Source organism: Bos mutus, chromosome 18 (genome assembly GCF_027580195.1).
Source record: "Bos mutus isolate GX-2022 chromosome 18, NWIPB_WYAK_1.1, whole genome shotgun sequence".
Taxonomy (NCBI): Eukaryota; Metazoa; Chordata; class Mammalia; order Artiodactyla; family Bovidae; genus Bos; species Bos mutus.
This window is the reverse complement of record NC_091634.1, coordinates 15,696,782-15,718,320: the sequence shown is the minus strand read 5'-3', so window position 1 is coordinate 15,718,320 and position 21,539 is coordinate 15,696,782. Positions and strand designations below refer to the sequence as shown.

The 21,539-nt window shown below is 38.1% G+C and overlaps 2 protein-coding genes across 3 annotated transcripts in view; one reads left to right on the top strand and one right to left on the bottom strand.

The window, feature by feature from the left end:
• The window catches only part of ZNF382 (zinc finger protein 382), a 68,028-nt gene extending 66,770 nt beyond the window's left edge, over positions 1–1,258 (bottom strand). For both annotated transcript variants that reach the window (XM_070387878.1, XM_070387886.1), the window contains exon 1: positions 1,129–1,258. The gene's annotated coding sequence lies outside the window, so the exon portion shown is untranslated. The remainder of the gene's footprint in view (positions 1–1,128) is intronic.
• On the top strand, positions 1,258–16,008 carry ZNF260 (zinc finger protein 260). Its single transcript, XM_070387921.1, is given in 3 exon segments — positions 1,258–1,410; positions 13,034–14,343; positions 14,346–16,008. Coding segments are annotated over 2 exon segments (1,233 nt in total). The 5' UTR covers positions 1,258–1,410; positions 13,034–13,535; the 3' UTR covers positions 14,771–16,008.
• The last annotated feature ends 5,531 nt before the right edge of the window (positions 16,009–21,539 follow it).

The following is a 21,539-nucleotide window of genomic DNA, read 5'->3' as shown; positions in this document are numbered from 1 at the left end:
GCACAGCCAATAAATAAATAAAATTATTATTTTTTTAAGTACTTGGTGTGTTCACTGGCTATGAACCACAAGGGATAGACTCATTAAGCCTGGTTAACAGACACAGATGAGACAAGGAGATAACAAATCTTTCCTAAGGTCCAGATGACAAGGATATCTAGCTCACTTGCCCCTCCCTGACCAGGGCTTCTCAGAGGAGATCCCAGGCTTCCATTTCAACTATAAAGCCATACAGAAGAGTCAGGGTCTTAACTGGCAAAGCGCAGAGCTATCCTGTGTCTCATATATGACTATATGAGACGGTCACCGACAGTCTCTCCAGATTCACCAATCAGAAGACACAAAGGTGTAACAGTCTCAGTCACAGACTCCCCTTCCCTTCCGCACACAGTGCTGCACAGCCACAATCCCCACCAGCGCGCAGTCACAGAAGTACAATAACAAAGCTCCCTATGCATGCACACAAACAGAAATATATACGGTCACACAGAAACAATCCACACACCCATCACAGGGGCACAGAGTCACAGGATAACCCACACTAGCACACAGTATGACACACGATCGCACATTAACAATCATACCTCGCAGACTCACCCGCATAAAGCTACACACACGGTACCACACACTGTCATAAGAACACACCCATCACAAGGACATACTGTCATACATAATAACCGACACTTCCCTCTCCAACCTCGCCCGTTCAGCCTGAACAGACAATACTCAGTCTCCATCCCCGCCCAGACCTCTGGATGTTTCACCTCCAATCTCCCTTGCAAGGCGTCAGTCGTCAGGAACAGCTCAGTGACTAACACCCAGCTCCCGTTACCGCACCGCGCAGAGCCGCGGGCCTGAGAACGCGGCGACCTCTGGGAAAGGTAGTTCAGCACCGCATTCGCGAGGGACAAGATGGCCTCGGGCTGGATCCTAACCGGAGATCCCCACAATCACTCCCCTCCTCACCGCTTCTCCCCACCCCCTAGCCTCAGACCGTGCCCTGGAATTTTCTGGCGCTGCCTTGCACCGCGGTTCCTAGTTGGAGTCACCCCTAACTAGGGGTGAGCTTGAACTGAGCTTATTACCACTGCCTTCTCCCAGAGGTAGCTGGCACAGGTAGAGTATTACCTAAGTCATGAGTCTCGGGCTACGTACACTCCTCCCCCAATCAGGGAGATAGTCCCACAAGCTCGGGTGGAGTTGACAAGGCGCGAAAGCTGACTCGAACCACCGAAACTTCTGGGAAATGTAGTCCACAATCAGAAAAGTGGACGCCCGACCAATATCGACCGATTCCGCCCGGTATTGAGCCCGGGCTCGGTGGAGCCCAGGAGACCTCTGGGAATGCTAACCAGCCGGCAGTGCGCAGGCGCAGGCTGTCTGGCTCGCCATCGTCGTCTTTGTCTGCTGGTGAGTTTGGTTTTGGTTCTGCGAAGCGTAGATCTGGGTTGCTGGACCTAGGTTTCTGGGCTTAGAGTCCGGTCGGCTAGGTTGTAGGGGAGATTTCGCGGAGCCTACGACCGGGTTGGGGAAACTGAAGGAGAGGAATCGCCTCCTGTGACGTGCAGCAGTGTTCAAAGCTTCTGTGGATGGGGGCAGGGGTACAGAAGGCAACGGGGGCGGGCTCGTCGGTGGGTGACTTAGGGTGTGAGGGAGAGTGAGAGGGTTGCAGAGTTGCAACCTGTGTGGTTCCAACTTCGTGAGAGTGGGTGGCGTTGGGAACTTACTGGGATAGTACCATTTAAACCTCACTTTTCTAGTTTTTAAAATAATGATAAGAGGGTGCATTTCTCTGCAACATCCGTTTCTGTGAAAGATGAGAACGGGAAAAGGCTAAGCAGTTGAGCGATAAGTGATTTTTGTATAAAAGCAGACCCATTGTGGAGTAGAAAACAAAATCAGCATTTTTTTTTAAAGAGGAAGGATTTCCGGGAAACTTGTTATTGGATATATAGACTCCCCAGAGGTACTGACTTTTCGTAATTCTTTGGAGGACTTCCGGTGAGGCCGCTTCGAGAAGTCCTGGGCTAAGGAACAACTTTAAGAGGTAGTTTCCACTGTTGCTGATAGCGCAGAATTGGGAAGCAAGTTGTCCGGTCTTGGACGCACAAGTCAGAAAATCAATTTAAGACTCCCTGATTTGTCAGTGAGCATGGCGATCTGACTCCTAATTTTACCAGGTTTTCCCCAAAACCAAATGACCTTTGTAAATGTGGTGAAACAAATTTTTCTTTTATCTGTAAAAAGAATTTCTTCCAGTATTTTAATCACACAACGCATTTTTCAATAAAATGAGAACGTACCACAGTACAAAAGTTCATATATAGAAATAATATTTTTGATACATACAGAAAATAATCAGTAATAGTTAAAAAGAAGACTACTTTCTTTACAATAGCAACAAATCTGATAAAACACCTAGGGATAAACAGTAAAAGTATAAAAGCTTTATGAAGATATTTTTAAATGTTAATGAAAGACCCAAAAAAAGACTTGAGCAAGCGGAAGTATATACCATATGTTAGATAGATTTAAAAAGTGCCATGTTTTTTGTTATATGAAGAAAATAAAGTGTATGTTTGATATAACATACTACCTTTTTTTTTTTTTTTTTTTTTTTTAAGTGGGGGTAGGAGTGTATATTTGTAGTTGTATGAAGAAACTTTTAGAGTTTACACAGAAAATAAAAATGGTTGTGAGGGGATGTAGCAACTAGGGCAGGAATAAAAATCACATTTTTGCTTGCCTGTTTTGTACATTTTCATTTTTACCTGGTATGGAGTAATTAGATTTCTCTGTTCACTCCATTCCTTTTCAGGTGTTTATCACTGACTCATTCTTGATGTTTCCTTGGCTTCCATAATACTTCTCTCATTTTTACAATTCCAGTGAAAACCAAGGAACAAGGTCCCTTCTCCCTGCAAAAAATCTCCATTAGTGAGTGATGTTTGTTTGTCCCTCAAATATTAGTGTTCCTGAGTTTCCGACTTTGATCTTTTTCACTTCTAAGAACTCTTAGGAGCAACCAAATTCCACTATGGCTTCAGCTGTGACACAGGACTAATGAAATGACCATTCCTATTTGAGGCTTGTCCTGAGCTTCTCCAACTGTCTAATGGATAATGCCATCTGGAGGTTGCATAGGAACTTCAAACTCTTCATGTCCATAATGTCATAATTACCTCTTCCTTCCTGTGTGTTGCCTCCATCCTTTCTGCCATCTGTGTTTTCATCAATTCATGGCACTATCCAGCCAGACTAAGCATCCTATGTTGGAGTAAGGGAAGAGCTTCTGAGCAAGTTTGACCCTTTTATCTGTAACACCCCATTACAAATCGAAGACTATGGTCTTTTCTTTTTTTTTTTTTTTAAAAAAATCAGCCAAAATGGCGCTGGTTCCGAGTCGGGTAGCAGCAACCCTCGCGCATGCGCCTCAGGAGGCTCAACGTCAGCTTCCCAGAATCCCGACTATGGTCTTTTCAATACAAATAATAAATGAGAAATACATTTGCTGAACCAATGAATTGAATGACCATTTAATTATAGGACACTTAATTTCTCTTAGAGTAATATAACCTGGATAAAATATTAGGCCTCTAAAAATTTTAAGAACTCTGAGCCACGAATAATTTCAGAGTCACTTCCTTTACATTTTATCCATATCACTTAAGGTTGGTGACTTCACATTTATGAGAAATGTGTTGTTATGGGGGAAAATGATATTCAAAACTGTGACTGTTCAATCAGGAACAAGGTGTCACTTGTAAATGACACCTGCTCAAAGGTACTCATGCAGGTTGTTATTCTAGAGAACTCTAGCAACTCACTGATAGTTTCTCTGTATAACCTAAATTCTGAAAAATAAGATACCTTCTGTTTCCCATTTTTTGAAATGTGTGGAGCCTTTAAATGACAAAATGAGTTTGACCTGAGATGCAAATTACAAATACTCTTTTTCCATGTGCTCACATGTATGTGTATGTGTGTGCTCTGGCTTCTAAGCCAAAGAATCATCATTCCTTTGTTCTTTTTCACAAGTCAGCTTCTTCGTGCATCCCCAGGAGCTTTACTTTCCTTATCCTTCAACTCCACTGAGGGTCCTAAGGGCTCAACCTGAATTCTGAGATGCTGCTTTAACCTTCATCCAAGTCCTATGTCATTATTTCAAATTTTAAAGTAACCAGTTCAAACAAGAAGAGCAACTGATGATAGAGGAAGAAATGTAAAGGAGGTATTCTCCGGGTAAGAGAGAACCCAGCAGGTATGAATGGAGTAAAGGCTCATTACAGTGGCTCAGTGAGTTTGCCTTCTCCACTGGCACCCCACTCCAGTATTCTTGCCTGGAAAATCCCATGGACAGAGGAGTCTAGTAGGCTGCAGTCCATGGGGTCGCTAAGAGTCGTGTCACTTTCCCTTTTCCCTTTCATGCATTGGAGAAGGAAATGGCAACCCACTCCAGTGTTCTTGCCTGGAGAATCCCAGGGACGGAGGAGCCTGGTGGGCTGCCATCTATGAGGTCGCACAGAGTCGGACATGACTGAAGCGACTTAGCAGCAGCAGCAATAAGTTTGCAACATCTGAAATGTTTTGAAATTTTCTTATCAGCTCTTGTCTTTTGGAGTGAAAATTGCTAGGCATCCTTTAGATAACCTAGGTACCATTTCTAAATTCTCTTCCTGGTTTGATGCTCTTCTTTTCTCAGATTCTGGAGGACTAGTTCTCTCTCTAACCTTGATTCTGGATGCCAGCCTCTCTACCTTATTTGCAGCCTCAATTTTATAACTTCTATAGTCTAAATTTCATGCTTCTTCCTCTCATTAACATTCTCCAGTTTTCACTTCTCCCTATATGTCTACACTCCTTTCCTTCAGCATTCAGTCCTTGCCAAAGATTAGAGATCTGTAATCTTTCAAATCTACAAATGTAGATTATTTTCTTTAAAATTTTACTATCATATTTCTCTCTCCTTCTATTGTAATATACCTCATAGTTGAATTTTACCCTTTTATCCTTGTTTTTTTATTGTCTTACTTCCAGATATCACAGTATATTTTGTAAATCTATAGCATACAGATATACAAGTATATATCTATATACTATATACACAGATATACAAGTATATCTATATAGTATATCTGTATACTATCTGTATATATACTATATCTGTATACTATACTATAGAGTATATCTATACTGTATACTATACATAGTGTATCTCCAGATATCGTCTACCTTCTGCTTTTTAACAATAATGCAGGCCTGGAAATTGGTGCTGTATTGTACTGTTATTTTTAAAATCTAGTACATATACATGATAGACATTAAAACAATAGGTATATCTCCTATTCCTGGCTCTCAGTTCTCTACTTCTGCTCCTCAGAAGCAGCCACAATAAACATTTTATGCTTCTAAATATTTTTATGATCATACAGGGAGACTTTCCAGAGAGAGCATGACATGATTTGCCTGTGACAAGATTACTGTGGTTGCTGTGTAGGAAAGTGTTAACATATAACAAAATGTTCAAATGTCAGGCAAACTCAGTGTATGTTTGTTTGTTTTTGGTTGTACTGGGTCTTCATTGCTATGCGGGCTTTTCTCTAGTTATGGTGAGTGGGAGCTACTCTTCGTTGTGTTGTGAGGGCTTCTTATTGCAGTAGCTTCTCTTGTGGAGCACAGGTTCTAGGCACATGGGCTTCAGTAATTGGGACACGTTGGCTCAGTAGCTGTGGCACATAGGATTAGTTGCTCTGCGGCATGTGGAATCTTCCTGGACCAGGGACTGAAGCTGTGTCTTCTGCATCGGCGGGCGGATTCTTTGTCATTGAGCCACCAGGGAAACCCAGTGTATTCTTTTTAAATGGTGACCTGTTAAAAGCAGAAGTTGGCAAACTCTACCCTACTATGTGTTTTTGTAAAAAGTCATTTTCTTGTCCATTCATTTTCTTATGATCTGAAAATACTTTCAATGCCTGAATTGGTATCTGCAGATGCATGATATGTAAGGGAGTGAAACAGGACTAAAAAGTGTTAATCAATCATGGTAATAAAGCTAAGTGAAAGTCACTCAGTCATGTCCAACGTTTTGTGATCCCGACTCCAGCCCAGAATACTGGAGTGGGTAGCCTTTCCCTTCTCCAGGGGATCTTCCCAACCCAGGGATTGAACCCAGGTCTCCCACATGGCAGGCAGATTCTTTACCAGCTGAGCCATAAGGGAAACTCAAGAATACTGGAGTGGGTAGCCTATTCCTTCTCTAGTGGATCTTCCTTGACCCAGGAATCAAACCAGGGTCTCCTGCATTGCAGGCAGATTCTTTACCAACTGAGCTAACAGGGAAGCCCCTATATAGTAAAACTAAGTGGTAAACCAAAGCTAAATGGTAAACCAGCATATTTGGGAGTTTAAAGCTAAGTGACTATAATAAACACCCGAATGTGCTGGTTTAAGGAATGTAAGAATTGATTTATTGGCTTATTTCTTTATGTGATGAGTAGTCAAAATCTGCATGGTACCTTTGGTCTTTGTGGTACTTTAAGATCCAGACTTCTTCCAGGTTCTCTCTTTATCTTTTACTTGTGGTTAAAGCTGGATTAACAATGTATCCTGGTTCCAGCCTGGTAGAGGAGAGAGGAATCACCACTCTAGGGTAGAAGAGCATCAATAAATTTTTTTGTAAAAGGCCAGATAGAAAGTTTTTTAGGCTTTGTAATCCATAGGATCTCTGTTGCAACTACTCAGCTTAGGCATTATAGCACAAAGTTAGTACACTTGGTATTAGAGCATTTTGATTTATATTTTAAAACACTTTTTAAAGCACAAGATAAATGCTGTTGAAAGGACCAGTTTGCCTGGTATTCAGATAATGTTGCCTAGTTCAGTTCAGGACTGTCATTTTACAGTATAAAAAATTCAGTTCTGGTTAAGTATCTGTGAAGGCTGTTGATATAATCCCTGTAAAAATACAAGGGGGGCTTTAATTACCAAGAGAATGTAATTTCTGTATTTTCTTTTTTTTTTTTTTTTTTAATTTTTTAATTGAAGGATAATTGCTTTACAGAATTTTGTTGTTTTCTGTCAAACCTGAACATAAATCAGCCATAGGTATACATATATCCTCTCCCTTTAGAACCTCACTCCCATCTCCCTCCGCATCCCACCCGTCTAGGTTGATACAGAGCCTGTTTGAGTTTCCTTAGCCATACAGCAAATTCCCATTGGCTATCTATTTTACATATGGTAATGTAAATTTCCATGTTACTCTTTTTTTTTTAAAACCCTCCTCCCTCCTCCCTCCCCGCACCATCCCTCTGGGTCGTCCCAGTGCACCAGCCCCAAGCATCCAGCATCGTGCATTGAACCTGGACTGGCATCTCATTTCATACATGACGTTTCACATGTTTCAGTGCCATTCTCCCAAATCTTGCCACCCTCTCCCTCTCCCACAGAGTCCATAAGACTGTTCTATACATCAGTGTCTCTTTTGCTGTCTCGTATACAGGGTTATCGTTACCATCTTTCTAAATTCCATATATATGCGTTAGTATACTGTATTGGTGTTTTTCCTTCTGGCTTACTTCACTCTGTATAATAGGCTCCAGTTTCATCCACCTCATTAGAACTGATTCAAATGTATTCTTTTTAATGGCTGAGTAATACTCCATTGTGTATATGTACCACAGCTTTCTTATCCATTCATCTGCTGATGGACATCTAGGTTGCTTCCATGTCCTGGCTATTATAAACAGTGCTGCGATGAACAGTGGGGTACACGTGTCTCTTTCCCTTCTGGTTTCCTCAGTGTGTATGCCCAGCAGTGGGATTGCTGGATCATAAGGCAGTTCTATTTCCAGTTTTTTAAGGAATCTCCACACCGTTCTCCATAGTGGCTGTACTAGTTTGCATTCCCACCAACAGTGTAAGAGGGTTCCCTTTTCTCCACACCCTCTCCAGCATTTATTATTTGTAGACTTTTGGATCGCAGCCATTCTGACTGGTGTGAATTTCTGTATTTTCTTTTGACTTACTAGTTATATAGAACTTAGTTCTAATCTGTTGTACATCATACTTCTGCAAATATTATTGTACTTTGTTAAAAGTTTAGTAAAATTCACACCTTAAACCACACATACCTTGGACTTTGGGGTGATAAAATGAGAGAATGATCACCTCTATTTTTTTCTGTTTACTTTTCTGTTTAAATTTTCTTTTCTGGTCTAAGTTCTCAGAGGTTATATTTGCTAGGTTTACAAGTTTATTTGCATAGAATTGAACAAAATAGTCTCTATAATTCTTGTTTTCAAATAATCATTTTTTTTATTTTTTTAATTTTGCTTTTATTCTTACTCATGAATCTATTATTACTTGTAGTTTTGTTTGTAATAATCAATTTCTCTATCTTTTCTAATTTTTGTTTTTCTTTTGTTTACTTTTCCTTATTGTAATTCCTTAGTTTGAATATTTATTATTATTATTTCTTTTTAAAATGATGTAACCATTTATGTTAAAACTCTCCAAGCATTTTTTTCAAGTGGGTTCTGATATACATTGTGTTCTGAATAATACTCTGAATATTATGTGATATATTTTAATTTCCTCTTTGACCAAATAGTTTGTTCAAGCCAGTAGATTTTGAAATTTACAAGTGAAAATTTTTAATTTTGTTTATGACTTTTTTTTAGGGTATTTTATCTGTCCTTTTCTACTTTGTGGAATATTTGAAGTTTTATAGGCCTACTATGTGGACTTATTTTGAGAATGTCCTCTGAGCATTTTAAAAGATGTTTCAGTATTTTCAAAATACAGAATAAACTAGTTAATTCTATATTATAAATTAGTACATAGTTTTTATTTCATGTTTCCATTTCATATATATTCATATATTTCATGGATTTGATCTCCTAGGTTGAGAGAGGTAGTCTTCTCAGTTGCTAATGTTTTTGTATCTTGGATTTCTATAGTTTATATATTCATGATTATTTTTAGTCTTTATTTTCAGCATTTCTGATATATTATTTTAGAAGCATATCTTATATACAGTTTAGGGGGGATTTGCTGTATCAGTTGGAGAAGGCAATGGCAACCCATTCCAGTACTCTTGCCTGGAAAATCCCATGGGAGGGGCCTGGTGGGCTGCCATCTATGGGGTCGCAGAGTTGGACACGACTGAAGCGACTTAGCAGCAGCAGCAGCTATATCAGTTGTTAGACTTTAGCATGCATCAAAATCACCTGGAGAAGGCTTCCCTGGTGGTCCAGTGGTTAAGAATCTGCCTGCCAATGCAGGGGACATGGGTTCAGTCCCTGCTCCCGGAAGATCCCACATGCCACAGAGCAACTAAGCCTGTGAGCCACAACTACTGAGCCTGTAAGCCTAGAGCCTGTGCTCTGCAACAAGAGAAACCAGCACAATGAGAAGCTCATGGACTGCAACTAGAGAGTAGCCCCCACTTAGCCCAACCAGAGAAAGCCTGGGCAAAGCGATCAAAACTCAGCTCAGCCAAAGAATAAAATAAATAAGTATATAATAAATCTTAAAAAAAAAAAAAAAAATCACCTGAAGGGCTTGTTAAATACAGACTGCTGGGCCCTACCCACAGCTTTTTTAGATTCAGGAGGTCTGGCTTGAGGCCTGAGAATTTCCTATATGAGCCTATCATAGTTCTTTTAATAGTTATTATTATTCTATTTGCATTTGTTGACAGGAACAGTATGGTTGGTATTGATTCTGATTTAACTTTCTGTACTATTTTAAATTCTTTTTTGTTTTTTTTTGCCACACATCATGGCTTGTGGGATCTTGGTTCCCTGACAAGGAATTGAACCCGTGCCCCTCAGTAGTGAAAGCACAGAGTCCTAACCACTGGACCGCTAGGTAATTCCCTACTGTTTTAAATTCTGCCTCCTCTTTTATCTTTTGCTGTAGGATCTTTATTTGTTGTGAATATATATCTTCCTGAACATTTGGGAAGTTTATTTTTTTTCTTTCTCGTGTTTGCCTTTATATTCATAATTTTCTTAGTCTTCATCCTCGATTTTATTTATTTATTTTTTCTTGATTTTAGACGATATCTATTTACTATCACCAGGAGTGATATGTATATTTTATACACTTTACAATGTATATATTTTCAGCCTCCCTCTTCCCTTCATCAAGTTGTGATTATTATTCCAGCTTTAAATAGTAAGAGTTGTACCCTTCTTATCGCCCCTGTCGTGTGTATGAAATTCTTGGCATCTTTGCCTTTGATTGTGCATTGATCCATTTATCAAAATCTTATCCACTGTTCAATCTTGAACTTCATTTTTATTGAACTGTCTCTTACTTCTAGCCCAATCTCTCTAATCCTTATATCTCCCATCTCAGATACAAAGTAACCTGGATCTTATGTATTAACATATACTCTCTTAGGTTTGTGTTTTTCACTACATTGAAATATAAATTCACTACATTGTAAATTCGAGGGTGCATGCTGAGTTGCTTCAGTCATTTCTGACTCTATGTGACCCTATGGAGTACAGCCTGCCAGGCTCCTCTGTCCATGGGATTCTCTAGCCATTCATGTTTTAAGACTATTCTAGTTTTTCTCCCATTTTAAAAAATAAATAGTTTTTATCTTTTTATTATTGAGTTTCAGCGGTTCTATATATTTTGGAGAGAAGCCCTTTATTAGTTCCTCCCAGTCTATGGCTTTTGTTTTTGTTTCCTTAACTGTGTTTTTAAAGGGCATTAGTTTTTAGTTTTGATAAAGTCTACCATTTTTTCTTTTATATTTCTTATTAATATTTTTAATGCTCATGCTGTGGTCTGTAATTCATTTTGAGTGAATTTTTGCTTTTGGTATGCAGTGAGTGTTGAGGTTATTTTTTTCTAATTATGGAAATTACAGCATTGGTAAGAGAGGCAGCATATTATTAGTCAGTTCTTAAAATGATTTATATGAAAATGAGGATAAAAGTTTGAGATGGATAGTTCAGAATAATGTCAAAGGTTTCCAGAGAGTGGGTGGAAAATAGTTATAAAAGAAAGGACTTAGAGAGGCCAAGAAAAGAGTCCTTGACAAAAAAGAGCTTGGGTGCCAGAGTATCAGGCATAATGAAAGAAGAAAAATAAATGAAAACTGAAATTTGATGGCAATGACAGTTTCAGTATCCAGAAGTGATAGTATCAGTAATCAAAATGGAAATCAAAATCAGATTTGGAAGCAAAGATGGCTATTTTCTGGCATATTTTCTTTTTTTCCCCTTTCCCATTAAATGTATATGTACTTTGCTGTTTAGCCCATGTGAAACTCAGTTGTAAGGTAAAAAAGCACTGTCTATAGTTATTATATAATTATTTATAGATTGATTCAAGTTAAAAGGCCCAAGTCTTCAAGGAAATCTCTGTAGGTATAAGAAATTGGAGCTTTTAGAAGTCAAATAGGGTTATAACTATGCTTACTCCATTCTTCCTTACCCACTGTTCTTGCTTCATGTAGACAGCCACTTTAAACTCATTTGACTGTGTCTCTTGGTGTTTATTGTGAATTGCAGCTTATTCTGCAATTGCCATTTCATTTCATATAGCTGTTTTACCTATTTTAAATGCAGTAAATTTTAATCATTATCAACATGCTAATAAGAAGATGGGGCTCAGAAAATTTCCTGCATTCATTTTTCATATTTTCTGTGATGATTATAATCAGTGTCCATGAGTAGGTCTGTTAAAATGGTGAGCTTCACTGTACACATTCAGTTGGATATACAAGTATTTATTTTCTATGACTCCAGATGTCAGGATCTATCGGGCTTCTCATGATTTTCTCATTTTTTCAGACAAGAACCCTTCCATATCTGACACCTGGCAACTACCAGCATTCCTGTAGTCTAGCAGTAGAAAGAAGTTGGGATTCTATACTATATATAAACTTCTACTTATCACCCTCTTTCAGTATGGCATTCTCATCTACTTTCTGTGTCAAAACTAAATTTGGAGTTTCTCAGTTACACTTTTCTGGATAATAAATTCCTATTTCTTCCAGTTAGGAGAGTTGGGTGCATCAGCTCCTCCTTATATAATAATTTTATAAGCCACTTTCAATTCTTAACCAATCTGTCCATAAAGTTATACAGCCTTTTTGTCAACGGCTGTGTCACAAATTACCTTGCATCTAAGTGGCATCCTTATCTACTAGCATTTTATTTAAGTTTTGTGGTTAATTTAGTCCTTTATTCGGTTTCCTTTCAAAATTTCCTAATGCTTTCATCCATTGTTGTTTCCTCAGCCTTTCAGTTTTTATGAGTAATGCCCTTCATCTCCTTATTGTCATTTTAATGGAGCTTCAAGAAGATGTAGAAATAAATATCTTATTTAACCACACATCCCTTTAATTTAATAATACTCCTATTCATTTTTTATCCCTTCATCCTACACTTTGCAGTGTTATGTTTCGTCTTTCATCCTGTCACCTGTTCTTTATGTTTTCCCTTATTTTACTGATTTATAAAGTATACATTGTTTCATTTAAAACCAGTTTAAGCTAATGCACCCATGGGTGTCATTTGTATTTGAGCTTTCTTTTATACTGTTAGGTTAGGTTTGAAATTAAAAGTCTATTTTTAAATTGCACTGTTTTTTATTCTTTTGGCTGCACTGGGGCTTTCTCTAGTTGCAGTGAGTGGGTGACACTCTTCATTGCAATGAGTAGGCCTTTTACTGCAGTGGCCTCTCCTGCTGCGGAGCATGGACTTTAGGCTCTTGGGCTTCAGTAGTAGCAGCATGTGGGCTCAGTAGTTGTGGCTTGTGGGCTTAGTTGCTCCAGGCATCAAACCCATGTCCATTGGCAGGGTGGACTGTTAACAACTGGACCACAAGAGAAGTCCCTAAATTGCACATTTCTGAAATTTTATTAAAAATAGTGGAGAAGTTCACAAGTGTGATACTGATGATGATGATGATAGATGCCTTATTAGATGTTCACTACATGCCAGGCATTAAATAGTTTACAGTTAGTTACTCTTTTCAATGATGTTTTTTTTGTACTCCCTTTCAGAAAAGGCCTGGGAAATTTATAAATAAATAAAGATACAACAGGAAAGACCTTTGAGTTAAGTTGCATCCTTTGTGAAAATACAGCTAAAGAAAAACTCAGAAAATACAACTAAAAAACTCAGACAACTTCATAAAATACAGCTAAAGAAAAACTCAGAGAAGTATTTCCTCTGAGCACAGACATTGATTCTTTAAGACTATTACTCTATGTATGGGACTCAGTTTAAAAATTTGGACATAACTTGCACTTAAACATGAGAGAAGCTATCTAAGAAAGAACCATTACGAATATAATGAGGATGCTACATTTCATCCCAATTTATAATCATCTGACCTCAGGATAACCAGTGTGAAAAGTCTTTCATCATAAATTCAACTTTGTTAGATATCTGAGAATTATTATTGGAGAGAAACCATCTGCATATATTGAACGTGGGAAAGCTTTCATCCATGTCACATGTCAAGAGATACTAAGGAATTCTTGTTGGAGAAAATACCTCTGCATGATAAGAATGTTGGAAAGCCTTCGGCCTGAATCAGATCTCCTTCAGTGTGATCAAATTCATACTGAAGAGAAACTATATGAATGTAATGAATGTGGAAAAATATTTAGTCTGAAGCAAAACCTCACAGAGCATAAGAAAATGCATACTGCAGAGAAATCACATGAATGTACTGAATGTGGTAAAGTGTTCTCTCGAGTCTCATCCCTTACTCTACATTTGAGAAGTCATACAGGAAAGAAATCATATCAATGTAATAAATGTGGGAAAGCCTTTAGCCAGAAAGGAAACTTGCTTACTCATCAAAAACATCATACTGGAGAGAAACCTTATGAATGTGGGAAAGCTTCTATTCAGATGTCAAGCCTTATTAAGCAACAGAGAAATACTGGAAACAAACCCTATGCATGTAAGGAATGTGGCAAAGCCTTCAGTGGCAAATCATATCTCTCTGAGCATGAGAAAATTCATACAGGAGAGAAACCCTTTGAATGTAACCAATGTGGAAGAGCCTTCAGTCAGAAGCAATACCTCGTCAAACATCAGAATATCCATAGTGGAAAGAAACCCTTTAAATGTAATGAGTGTGGAAAAGCCTTTAGCCAGAAAGAAAACCTCATTATCCATCAAAGAATTCATACTGGAGAGAAACCTTATGAATGTAAAGGGTGTGGGAAAGCTTTCATTCAGAAGTCAAGCCTCATTAGACACCAGAGAAGTCATACAGGAGAGAAACCTTATATATGTAAGGAATGTGGAAAAGCTTTCAGTGGCAAATCAAACCTCACTGAGCATGAGAAAATTCATATTGAGAGAAACCCTATAAGTGTAATGAATGTGGAACAATCTTTAGGCAGAAGCAGTACCTCATTAAACATCACAATATTCATACAGGAGAGAAACCCTATGAATGTAATAAATGTGGAAAAGCCTTCTCCCGAATCACATCACTTATTGTACATGTGAGAATTCATACAGGTGATAAGCCTTATGAATGTAAAATATGTGGGAAAGCTTTCTGTCAAAGCTCATCTCTTACTGTGCATATGAGAAGCCATACAGGTGAGAAGCCCTATGGTTGCAATGAATGTGGGAAAGCCTTCTCTCAGTTCTCAACTCTTGCTCTGCATATGAGAATCCATACTGGAGAAAAACCTTATCAGTGTAATGAATGTGGGAAAGCTTTTAGCCAGAAGTCACATCATATTAGACACCAGAGAATTCATACTCATTAAAGCTCTATGAATGTCTTAAATTTAGGAAAACCTTCAATAGAAATCATACTAAACAGTATATCAGAAAAATCATTTTACGGTAAAGTAACATCAATATGGAAAAACCTACAGCAACAACTCAAAATGTAATACACTGAGAATTTAATAACTATTATACTATCATGAAAACCAATACCCCCACAACAAACATGTTCATGCTGGACTTTTAGGAGCATTCTCATTAAGGATCCAGTCATGGACACTAATCAACATGGTTCTAGAAGGCCTACCTGATATATTCAGACAAAGATATACAAGGTGTGAAGATGTGAAACAAAGACAAAATTGTCATTTTGTTGTTACATGTTTTACTACATGTATAACCATCAAAATTACTTGCTCTTGATACAGTAATAGAAAATAAAGATTGTGACAGGATACTATATCCAGAAATACATGCATGTTTTTAAGGGGAATTGGCAGTTCATAGAGGTGGTAATCTCAAATTGGTAGAAAAATCTGGATAATTAAAAAAATGGTCTCAGGGTAATTGAGTCTTCATGTGGAAAAATTAGATCTTTGCTGTTGTCATACATTATAAAGTATTTATTAAAAAAACTCAAAAGTATTGAAGACTAGAACTCAAAAGAGCAAAACTTAATAAAAGGGTTTTGTAGATTTTTTTTTTCAAACCTTTGAGTAGTAAGAATTTTAAAAACACATTCCAGAATACCCACTCTTGAGTATATATACATATAGTGAAGAAACTGATACATGTACCCAGGGAGTCCTGTATCTTTAATGTTCATTGCAGCATGAGTTATATTAATATAGCAAAAAATTGGAAACAAATGTCTGTCACTTTGGAAATGGTTGATAAAATGTGATGTAGTTACCCTGTAGAATATTCTCTAGCAGTTAACAAACTAAATCTATATGTATTAACAGAAAGATTTGAAAATCATGTAGAGTGAAAATGAAGTGATGAATATATTGTAACTATACCTGTGTGAGTTTGAATTAAATCAACACTAACCAACACTAGTATTAAAGCATTGGTTATGGGTAAACATTTTTATGTAAAACTATGAAGAATGGATTGGAAGGATACACACTCAATTCCCAAAAGTGATTGTCTCTAGAAAAAAAGAGAGTAGAAGGGAAATGGGGCCAATTATGGTGGTTGAACAATACTTCAGTTTTGTATCTAAATATCTATCTCATTAAAAAAGATTCCAAATAAATATAAGAAAACATTAGTTGATTCTGGATTGTAATAATGTATGAGTTTATTCTATTTATGCTGTTTCTTTTAAACTTCTGAAAATTAAAAAAGGATAGGAGTAGAGAGACTACATGGAATACATGTTTTAATGGACTTACATTTCCAATTAGATGCAGATATTTTGCAAAAAAAATATTTCTGAAATCATATCTTTAAAATATGAAATAAAATTTAAAATTTTAATGGTAACTTAAATCCATTTATTTAAATTACTCTCAAATGTCATATCACTAATCTCTGTGGTCTCTGAGATCATGATTTTGCAACAGGTGACTGAAGCACATTAAGGATCATATTACTTTATAATACATGCACAGACTTGTTAGAAATAATTAGTTTTTCAGAAACATTTATCAGAAATTTTAATAAGCCACATAACCAGTTCTGGTATTAGAAATTAGACATTTTAAAAATGAAGAAAACATGTTACTTTTTTTTTTTTTATGACACCAAGTAAAACAACTGTTGCATTTCAGCTTCAGTTTTTAACTCAAACTAGTTATTTTCTCTAATTTGCCAGACACAGTCAACTCTCCCACCCCACCTCTAATTTGTTTCCTTGGAGAGAATAGAACTGATGAGATCTCAGACCTAAAGAGAATTCTCTTATTAAAAGCAAATCTTTTTGAGGATTTTTTTATTCTTTCCCACAATAACCTGATATATAAACAGTTAATGCTCTTTTTGAATAGTGATAAAAGTTGAGTGTGTAACATTTAAACCTTAGGCTCCTTTCAAATATATTGATTTCTCTTAAACTCAGAAAAATACTGTGCTAATATAACTATAGCACTGCACTGCTTGTTACTGGCATTTTTGAAACTTGGTTTTAAGATTATAAATGCCGTAGGTTGACTTTGTGAGGTAATGTATCCAAGTAACATATATGTGTATCTACAAATCTAAATATCCTCTTTTCTTCCATTTTTCATTAAACATTCTCTGATATTCCTTAAGTATTACACCCTTGTGCTGGTACATCTTTGAAGTCACAGAGCAACTAGGAACTCCAGACCAAACTAGGATTACCATTTGGTGCATATAGTTGGCCAGTGCCATGGCCCAGCAACAAGAATGATTATAATGGTCAGGTAGAGTAAGATAAGCAAATGCTGCATGGTATTCTATGGTATTGTGTACTGTGTATTTATTCGGCCATTCTCCCTGCTGATTCAGCTTGTTACTAGTTATTTACCATGACAGACAACACAAGTAAACACCCTTACAAGTGGCCCTTACATTTTAGGTATTCTTATTTCCAGGGGATAGATTATAGGCAAGAGACTGCTAGATCAAAGGATATGTGCTACTTTAAAATTTTAGTAGATGCTATCAGTTATTTTCAAAACAAGTTTCCTCCAGCTATACAATAGGTGGTATTACACTAAAATTCATGTTTGTCTGATGAGTATAAACCTCACCTGTTCCTAGATTTGCTTCTTTGTAAACTTTCATATTGTTAGCCTATATTCCTATAGGATTATTTATCTTTTTGTCAGTTTTGAAGACCTTTTTCCACATTAGATATTGGGATATGTATGGGTCAGTTGTAAAGATACTTTAATCTTTACATTGTATGTTATTTCTTAGGTTTTCTTTCAAGTTGTCTATTTCCTTTTTGTAATATATTAATGTTTAACCCTTTTAGAATTGAATTTTTAATGTCATTTATGAAGGTTCATATTTTTTCCTTCCAGATGGGTTGCCAGTTGTACAAGCACAGTTTGTTAAAATAATCCAGCAGTCAGTTTAGGGTCAAACAGCTCTGACACCTGCATGTCCACCAGAAGCCATCACAGATTTGAACTGGCAATCAGAAAGAGGAAGAGAGATAACAGAATAAACCTAGCATTAGGTTTATTATTAGCTTTGTCCTAACAAGAAAATATCTTTACAGCATGTTCATCAGAAAGTCTTGCAAGTGCTCAAGCAAGCACAGCTTCCACTGCCCCAGCACTGCACAGAGGAGACAAGGTCAGAATGGGTGTGGTTCACCTCAGCAGTGGGAGACTAACATTCTCATCCAGCACATTCATCAAGCAGGGCATCTGCATGGTGTGCCACCATTAAATGGGGCGCACTCACTTGTAACAGGGATAACCACTTAAGCACAGGGAAGTTACTACCTTGGTTTCCCAAGACTTATGACGCCTTAGTTATATAGGCAGTCAGTGTCTACATGCCAGTTCACAGTTCATCCCATCCAGGTACAGGCCACAAATGAGAGATTTCCAGTATTTTCTTCAAGGAAACTAGTAGAAAAACAAGTCTAAAGTCATCTTTCCAGGGATGGGTCAGTGGGAACGGCCTTTTATTACTTTGATACCATACTTTTCCTATTCAACTAAAACTCTGCTATGTAATTCTTTACCCAAATGATCTTTTCTTTATTCTACTTTAACTGGCTTATATTTTGATTTACACCGACTTATTTATATTCTCTTGCTTCATTCATTTACTTTTCTATTCCTATACTAACATTAATGGATAATGTTAACATTAGCCTTATTGTATTTTGTTACTGTAAGTCCCCCACTCCTTGCTGTTGTCCAGTTTTATTGGCTAATCTTCGTTTTCTTTCTCTATAAATGAAGGTAGGTCTCAAATTATAAAAACGCTTTGATACTCTTAATTAGAATTGCCTTAAGTATATACATTTGGGGAGAAATGACATTTATGATACTATCTTCCTGTCCCCAAACATAGTAAGCCTTTGCATAGGTTCAAATTGCGATTCTCGTCCTTCAGCATGAGAATTCAGAACAAAGTAAAGCCTATCCCTGCGTAATACCATTAAAGATTTTTGTTAGTTGAGTTAAATAAGGAACCACAGCCCAGCCCAGAATTCATGTACTGAAGCCCTAGTGCCTAATGTGATGGTATTTGGAGATAGGGCCTTAGGAAATTAAATATGTTTATATGAGGTCAAGAGGATGGTACAGTCCTTGTGGGAGTAATGCCCTCATAAGGAATGTGGCATTGTGTGTATACCAAGAAAAGGCCATGTGAGCCTAGTGAGACAGCAGCTGTCTACAATCCAGGAAATGGACCTTTTCCAAATCTGCCAGCACTTGCTATTGGGGCTTCTCAGCCTCTATAACTGTGAGAAATAAATTGTTGTTTAAGCCACTCAGTCTATGGTGTTTTGTTATAGTAGCCCAAACTAAGACAGTCCCCTTCCTGCTTATTTCTACCCTAGCCAGTTAAATGTGAGGTAACCTTGTCAGATGTTTAACTGCGAGCTCCCAGATACAGTAAGACAAGTGGAAGTGAAAGTCACTCAGTTGTGTCCCACTCTTTCTGACCCCATGGACTATACAGTCTGAGGAATTCTCCACGTCAGAATGCTGGAGTGGATAGCTCTTCCCTTCTCCAGGGGATCTTCCCAACTCAGGGGTTGAACCCAGGTCTCCCACATTGCAGGCAGATTTTTTACTAGCTAAGCCACAGGGGAGGCCCAACAATACTGGAGTGGGTAGCCTATCCCTTCTCCAGGGGATCTTTGTGACCCAGGGATAAAACTGGGGTCTCCTGCATTGCAGTAAGACAAAGCCACTTCCATCAGAACAGTGTAAAAATAGAAGAAGCCACAGAAGAGGAAACTAGATGGACAACTAACATTTGAAAAGCTCATCCTCACAAATAACCAAGGAAATACCAAATGTTGTCAATCTGGTTTCCTCTTCCGTGGATTTTCTGTTTATATACCGTTAACCTACTTTTTCTGTATATGTTTTTTGAATTTACAAGAGTTCTAGTTCAAATGAAAAAATAGCAACCCACTCCAATATTCTTACCTGAAGAATTCCATGGACAGGAGCCTGGTGGGCTACAGTCCATAGCGTTGAAAAGAGTCAGACATAATTGAAATGACTTAGCAGCAGCAGCTAGTTCAACTGACTTTAGCAGAGTTCCTACTAAATCTAGAGTTCATAATAATGCACAAGATAGATCTAGAAGAAGGTTCAAATCTGACTAAAGTTTGGTCAAGTAAAGACAGAATTATCATAGAACTATTGGCACTGGGGCAAAGCAAGACCTTGAGGCTAATTAAACTAATATGGTATAATGACCCAATTCAGAGACTCTTGGATGCAAACTATACATTTTTATTAGCAGTCCAAAAGGATGCCCCAAGCAGCAAGGGTTTGTAATGGAGTACTGGTCTCATGAAGATGGAAGCAAGGTGATGTTAATAAATTATTGACTCCACAGGGTTTTGGCCATATCCATTGAGTTAACAAAAACCTGGGGAATGGCAGTGAGTAATGCTTCCTGTTCACTCATCTATTTTTTAAACTTATACCCTCTCTAAAGCCCTTCACATGCACACTGGGGGCCTCATACAGTCAGTCCTCTAGCAAGACAGTACCCTGACCTTTGTCCCACCCACTACCAGGAGCTGTTAGGACAGCTGTTAGGCCAAAGCCCTTCATGGATATATGCTAGATTCCTGCAAAGAGGGGCCTCTATAGCTCCACATTCCACTAGTGTCCACAGTGGTGCCCCGACTCCCTTTAAATGTCTGTCAGCTTCTGCTCATCTAACTACCTGGTCATATCTGGGGACTGGGCAACCCAGCAAACTTCTCTGCTATCCAGTGGTCTTTCAGGAAGTATGAACCCCTCCCTTTTCAAGTTTGTCCTTCCTTAGGTACACTGTCTCAGTGCTGCTGCTGCTGCTACTGCTAAGTCGCTTCAGTCGTGTCCGACTCTGTGCGACCCCATAGATAGCAGCCCACCAGGCTCCTCCATCCCTGGGATTCTCCAGGCAAGAATACTGGAGTAGGTTGCCATTTCCTTCTCCAATGCATGAAAGTGAAAAGTCAAAGTGAAGTCGCTCAGTCGTGTCCGACTCTTAGCGACCTCATGGACTGCAGCCTACCAGGCTCCTCCATCCATGGGATTTTTTTCCAGGCAAGAGTGCTGGAGTGGGGTGCCATTGCCTTCTCCTCCTCAGTGCTAAAGACCCCTAAAAATCCCTTTTCATCTTAACAGTATAGCTCTATATAGTTACTATCACTGCTTAATAATTCTTTATATTAAGCTTCCCTGTTTAAATTACTGTGTAGTTTCCTGTCTTCTGGTTAAACACAGACTGCCCTGGCCCTGCTTCTTTCCTCTTCTGCTGTGGACTCTGCCTGTCTGCATAGAGGGTACAGCATGCATTGCCTAGGCCACATAATGAGAGTGGGGATTAAGAGTCTGTTTTTGCCATTGTCAAGGTTCACCAGGTCAGTCTCTTTACTTCTGGAATCCAGTCGGAAATACCATTGGACTCCCACACAGACCAGCCTCCAGTTTGCATTTATCTATAATAAAGGTAATATTTAGCCTCCATGTGTCTAAACTCCTTGTCCTAAATTTCAGTTGAACAATTCATGGGAGGAAATGGGGTGATATAGACTTGGCCTCTTCAGAAGCCCTAGCACACAATATTTCAGACTATCCTATGCTTTTATGATCTTGTCTTATAGTAATTTCCATAAATAAATAGCTTTTAGAA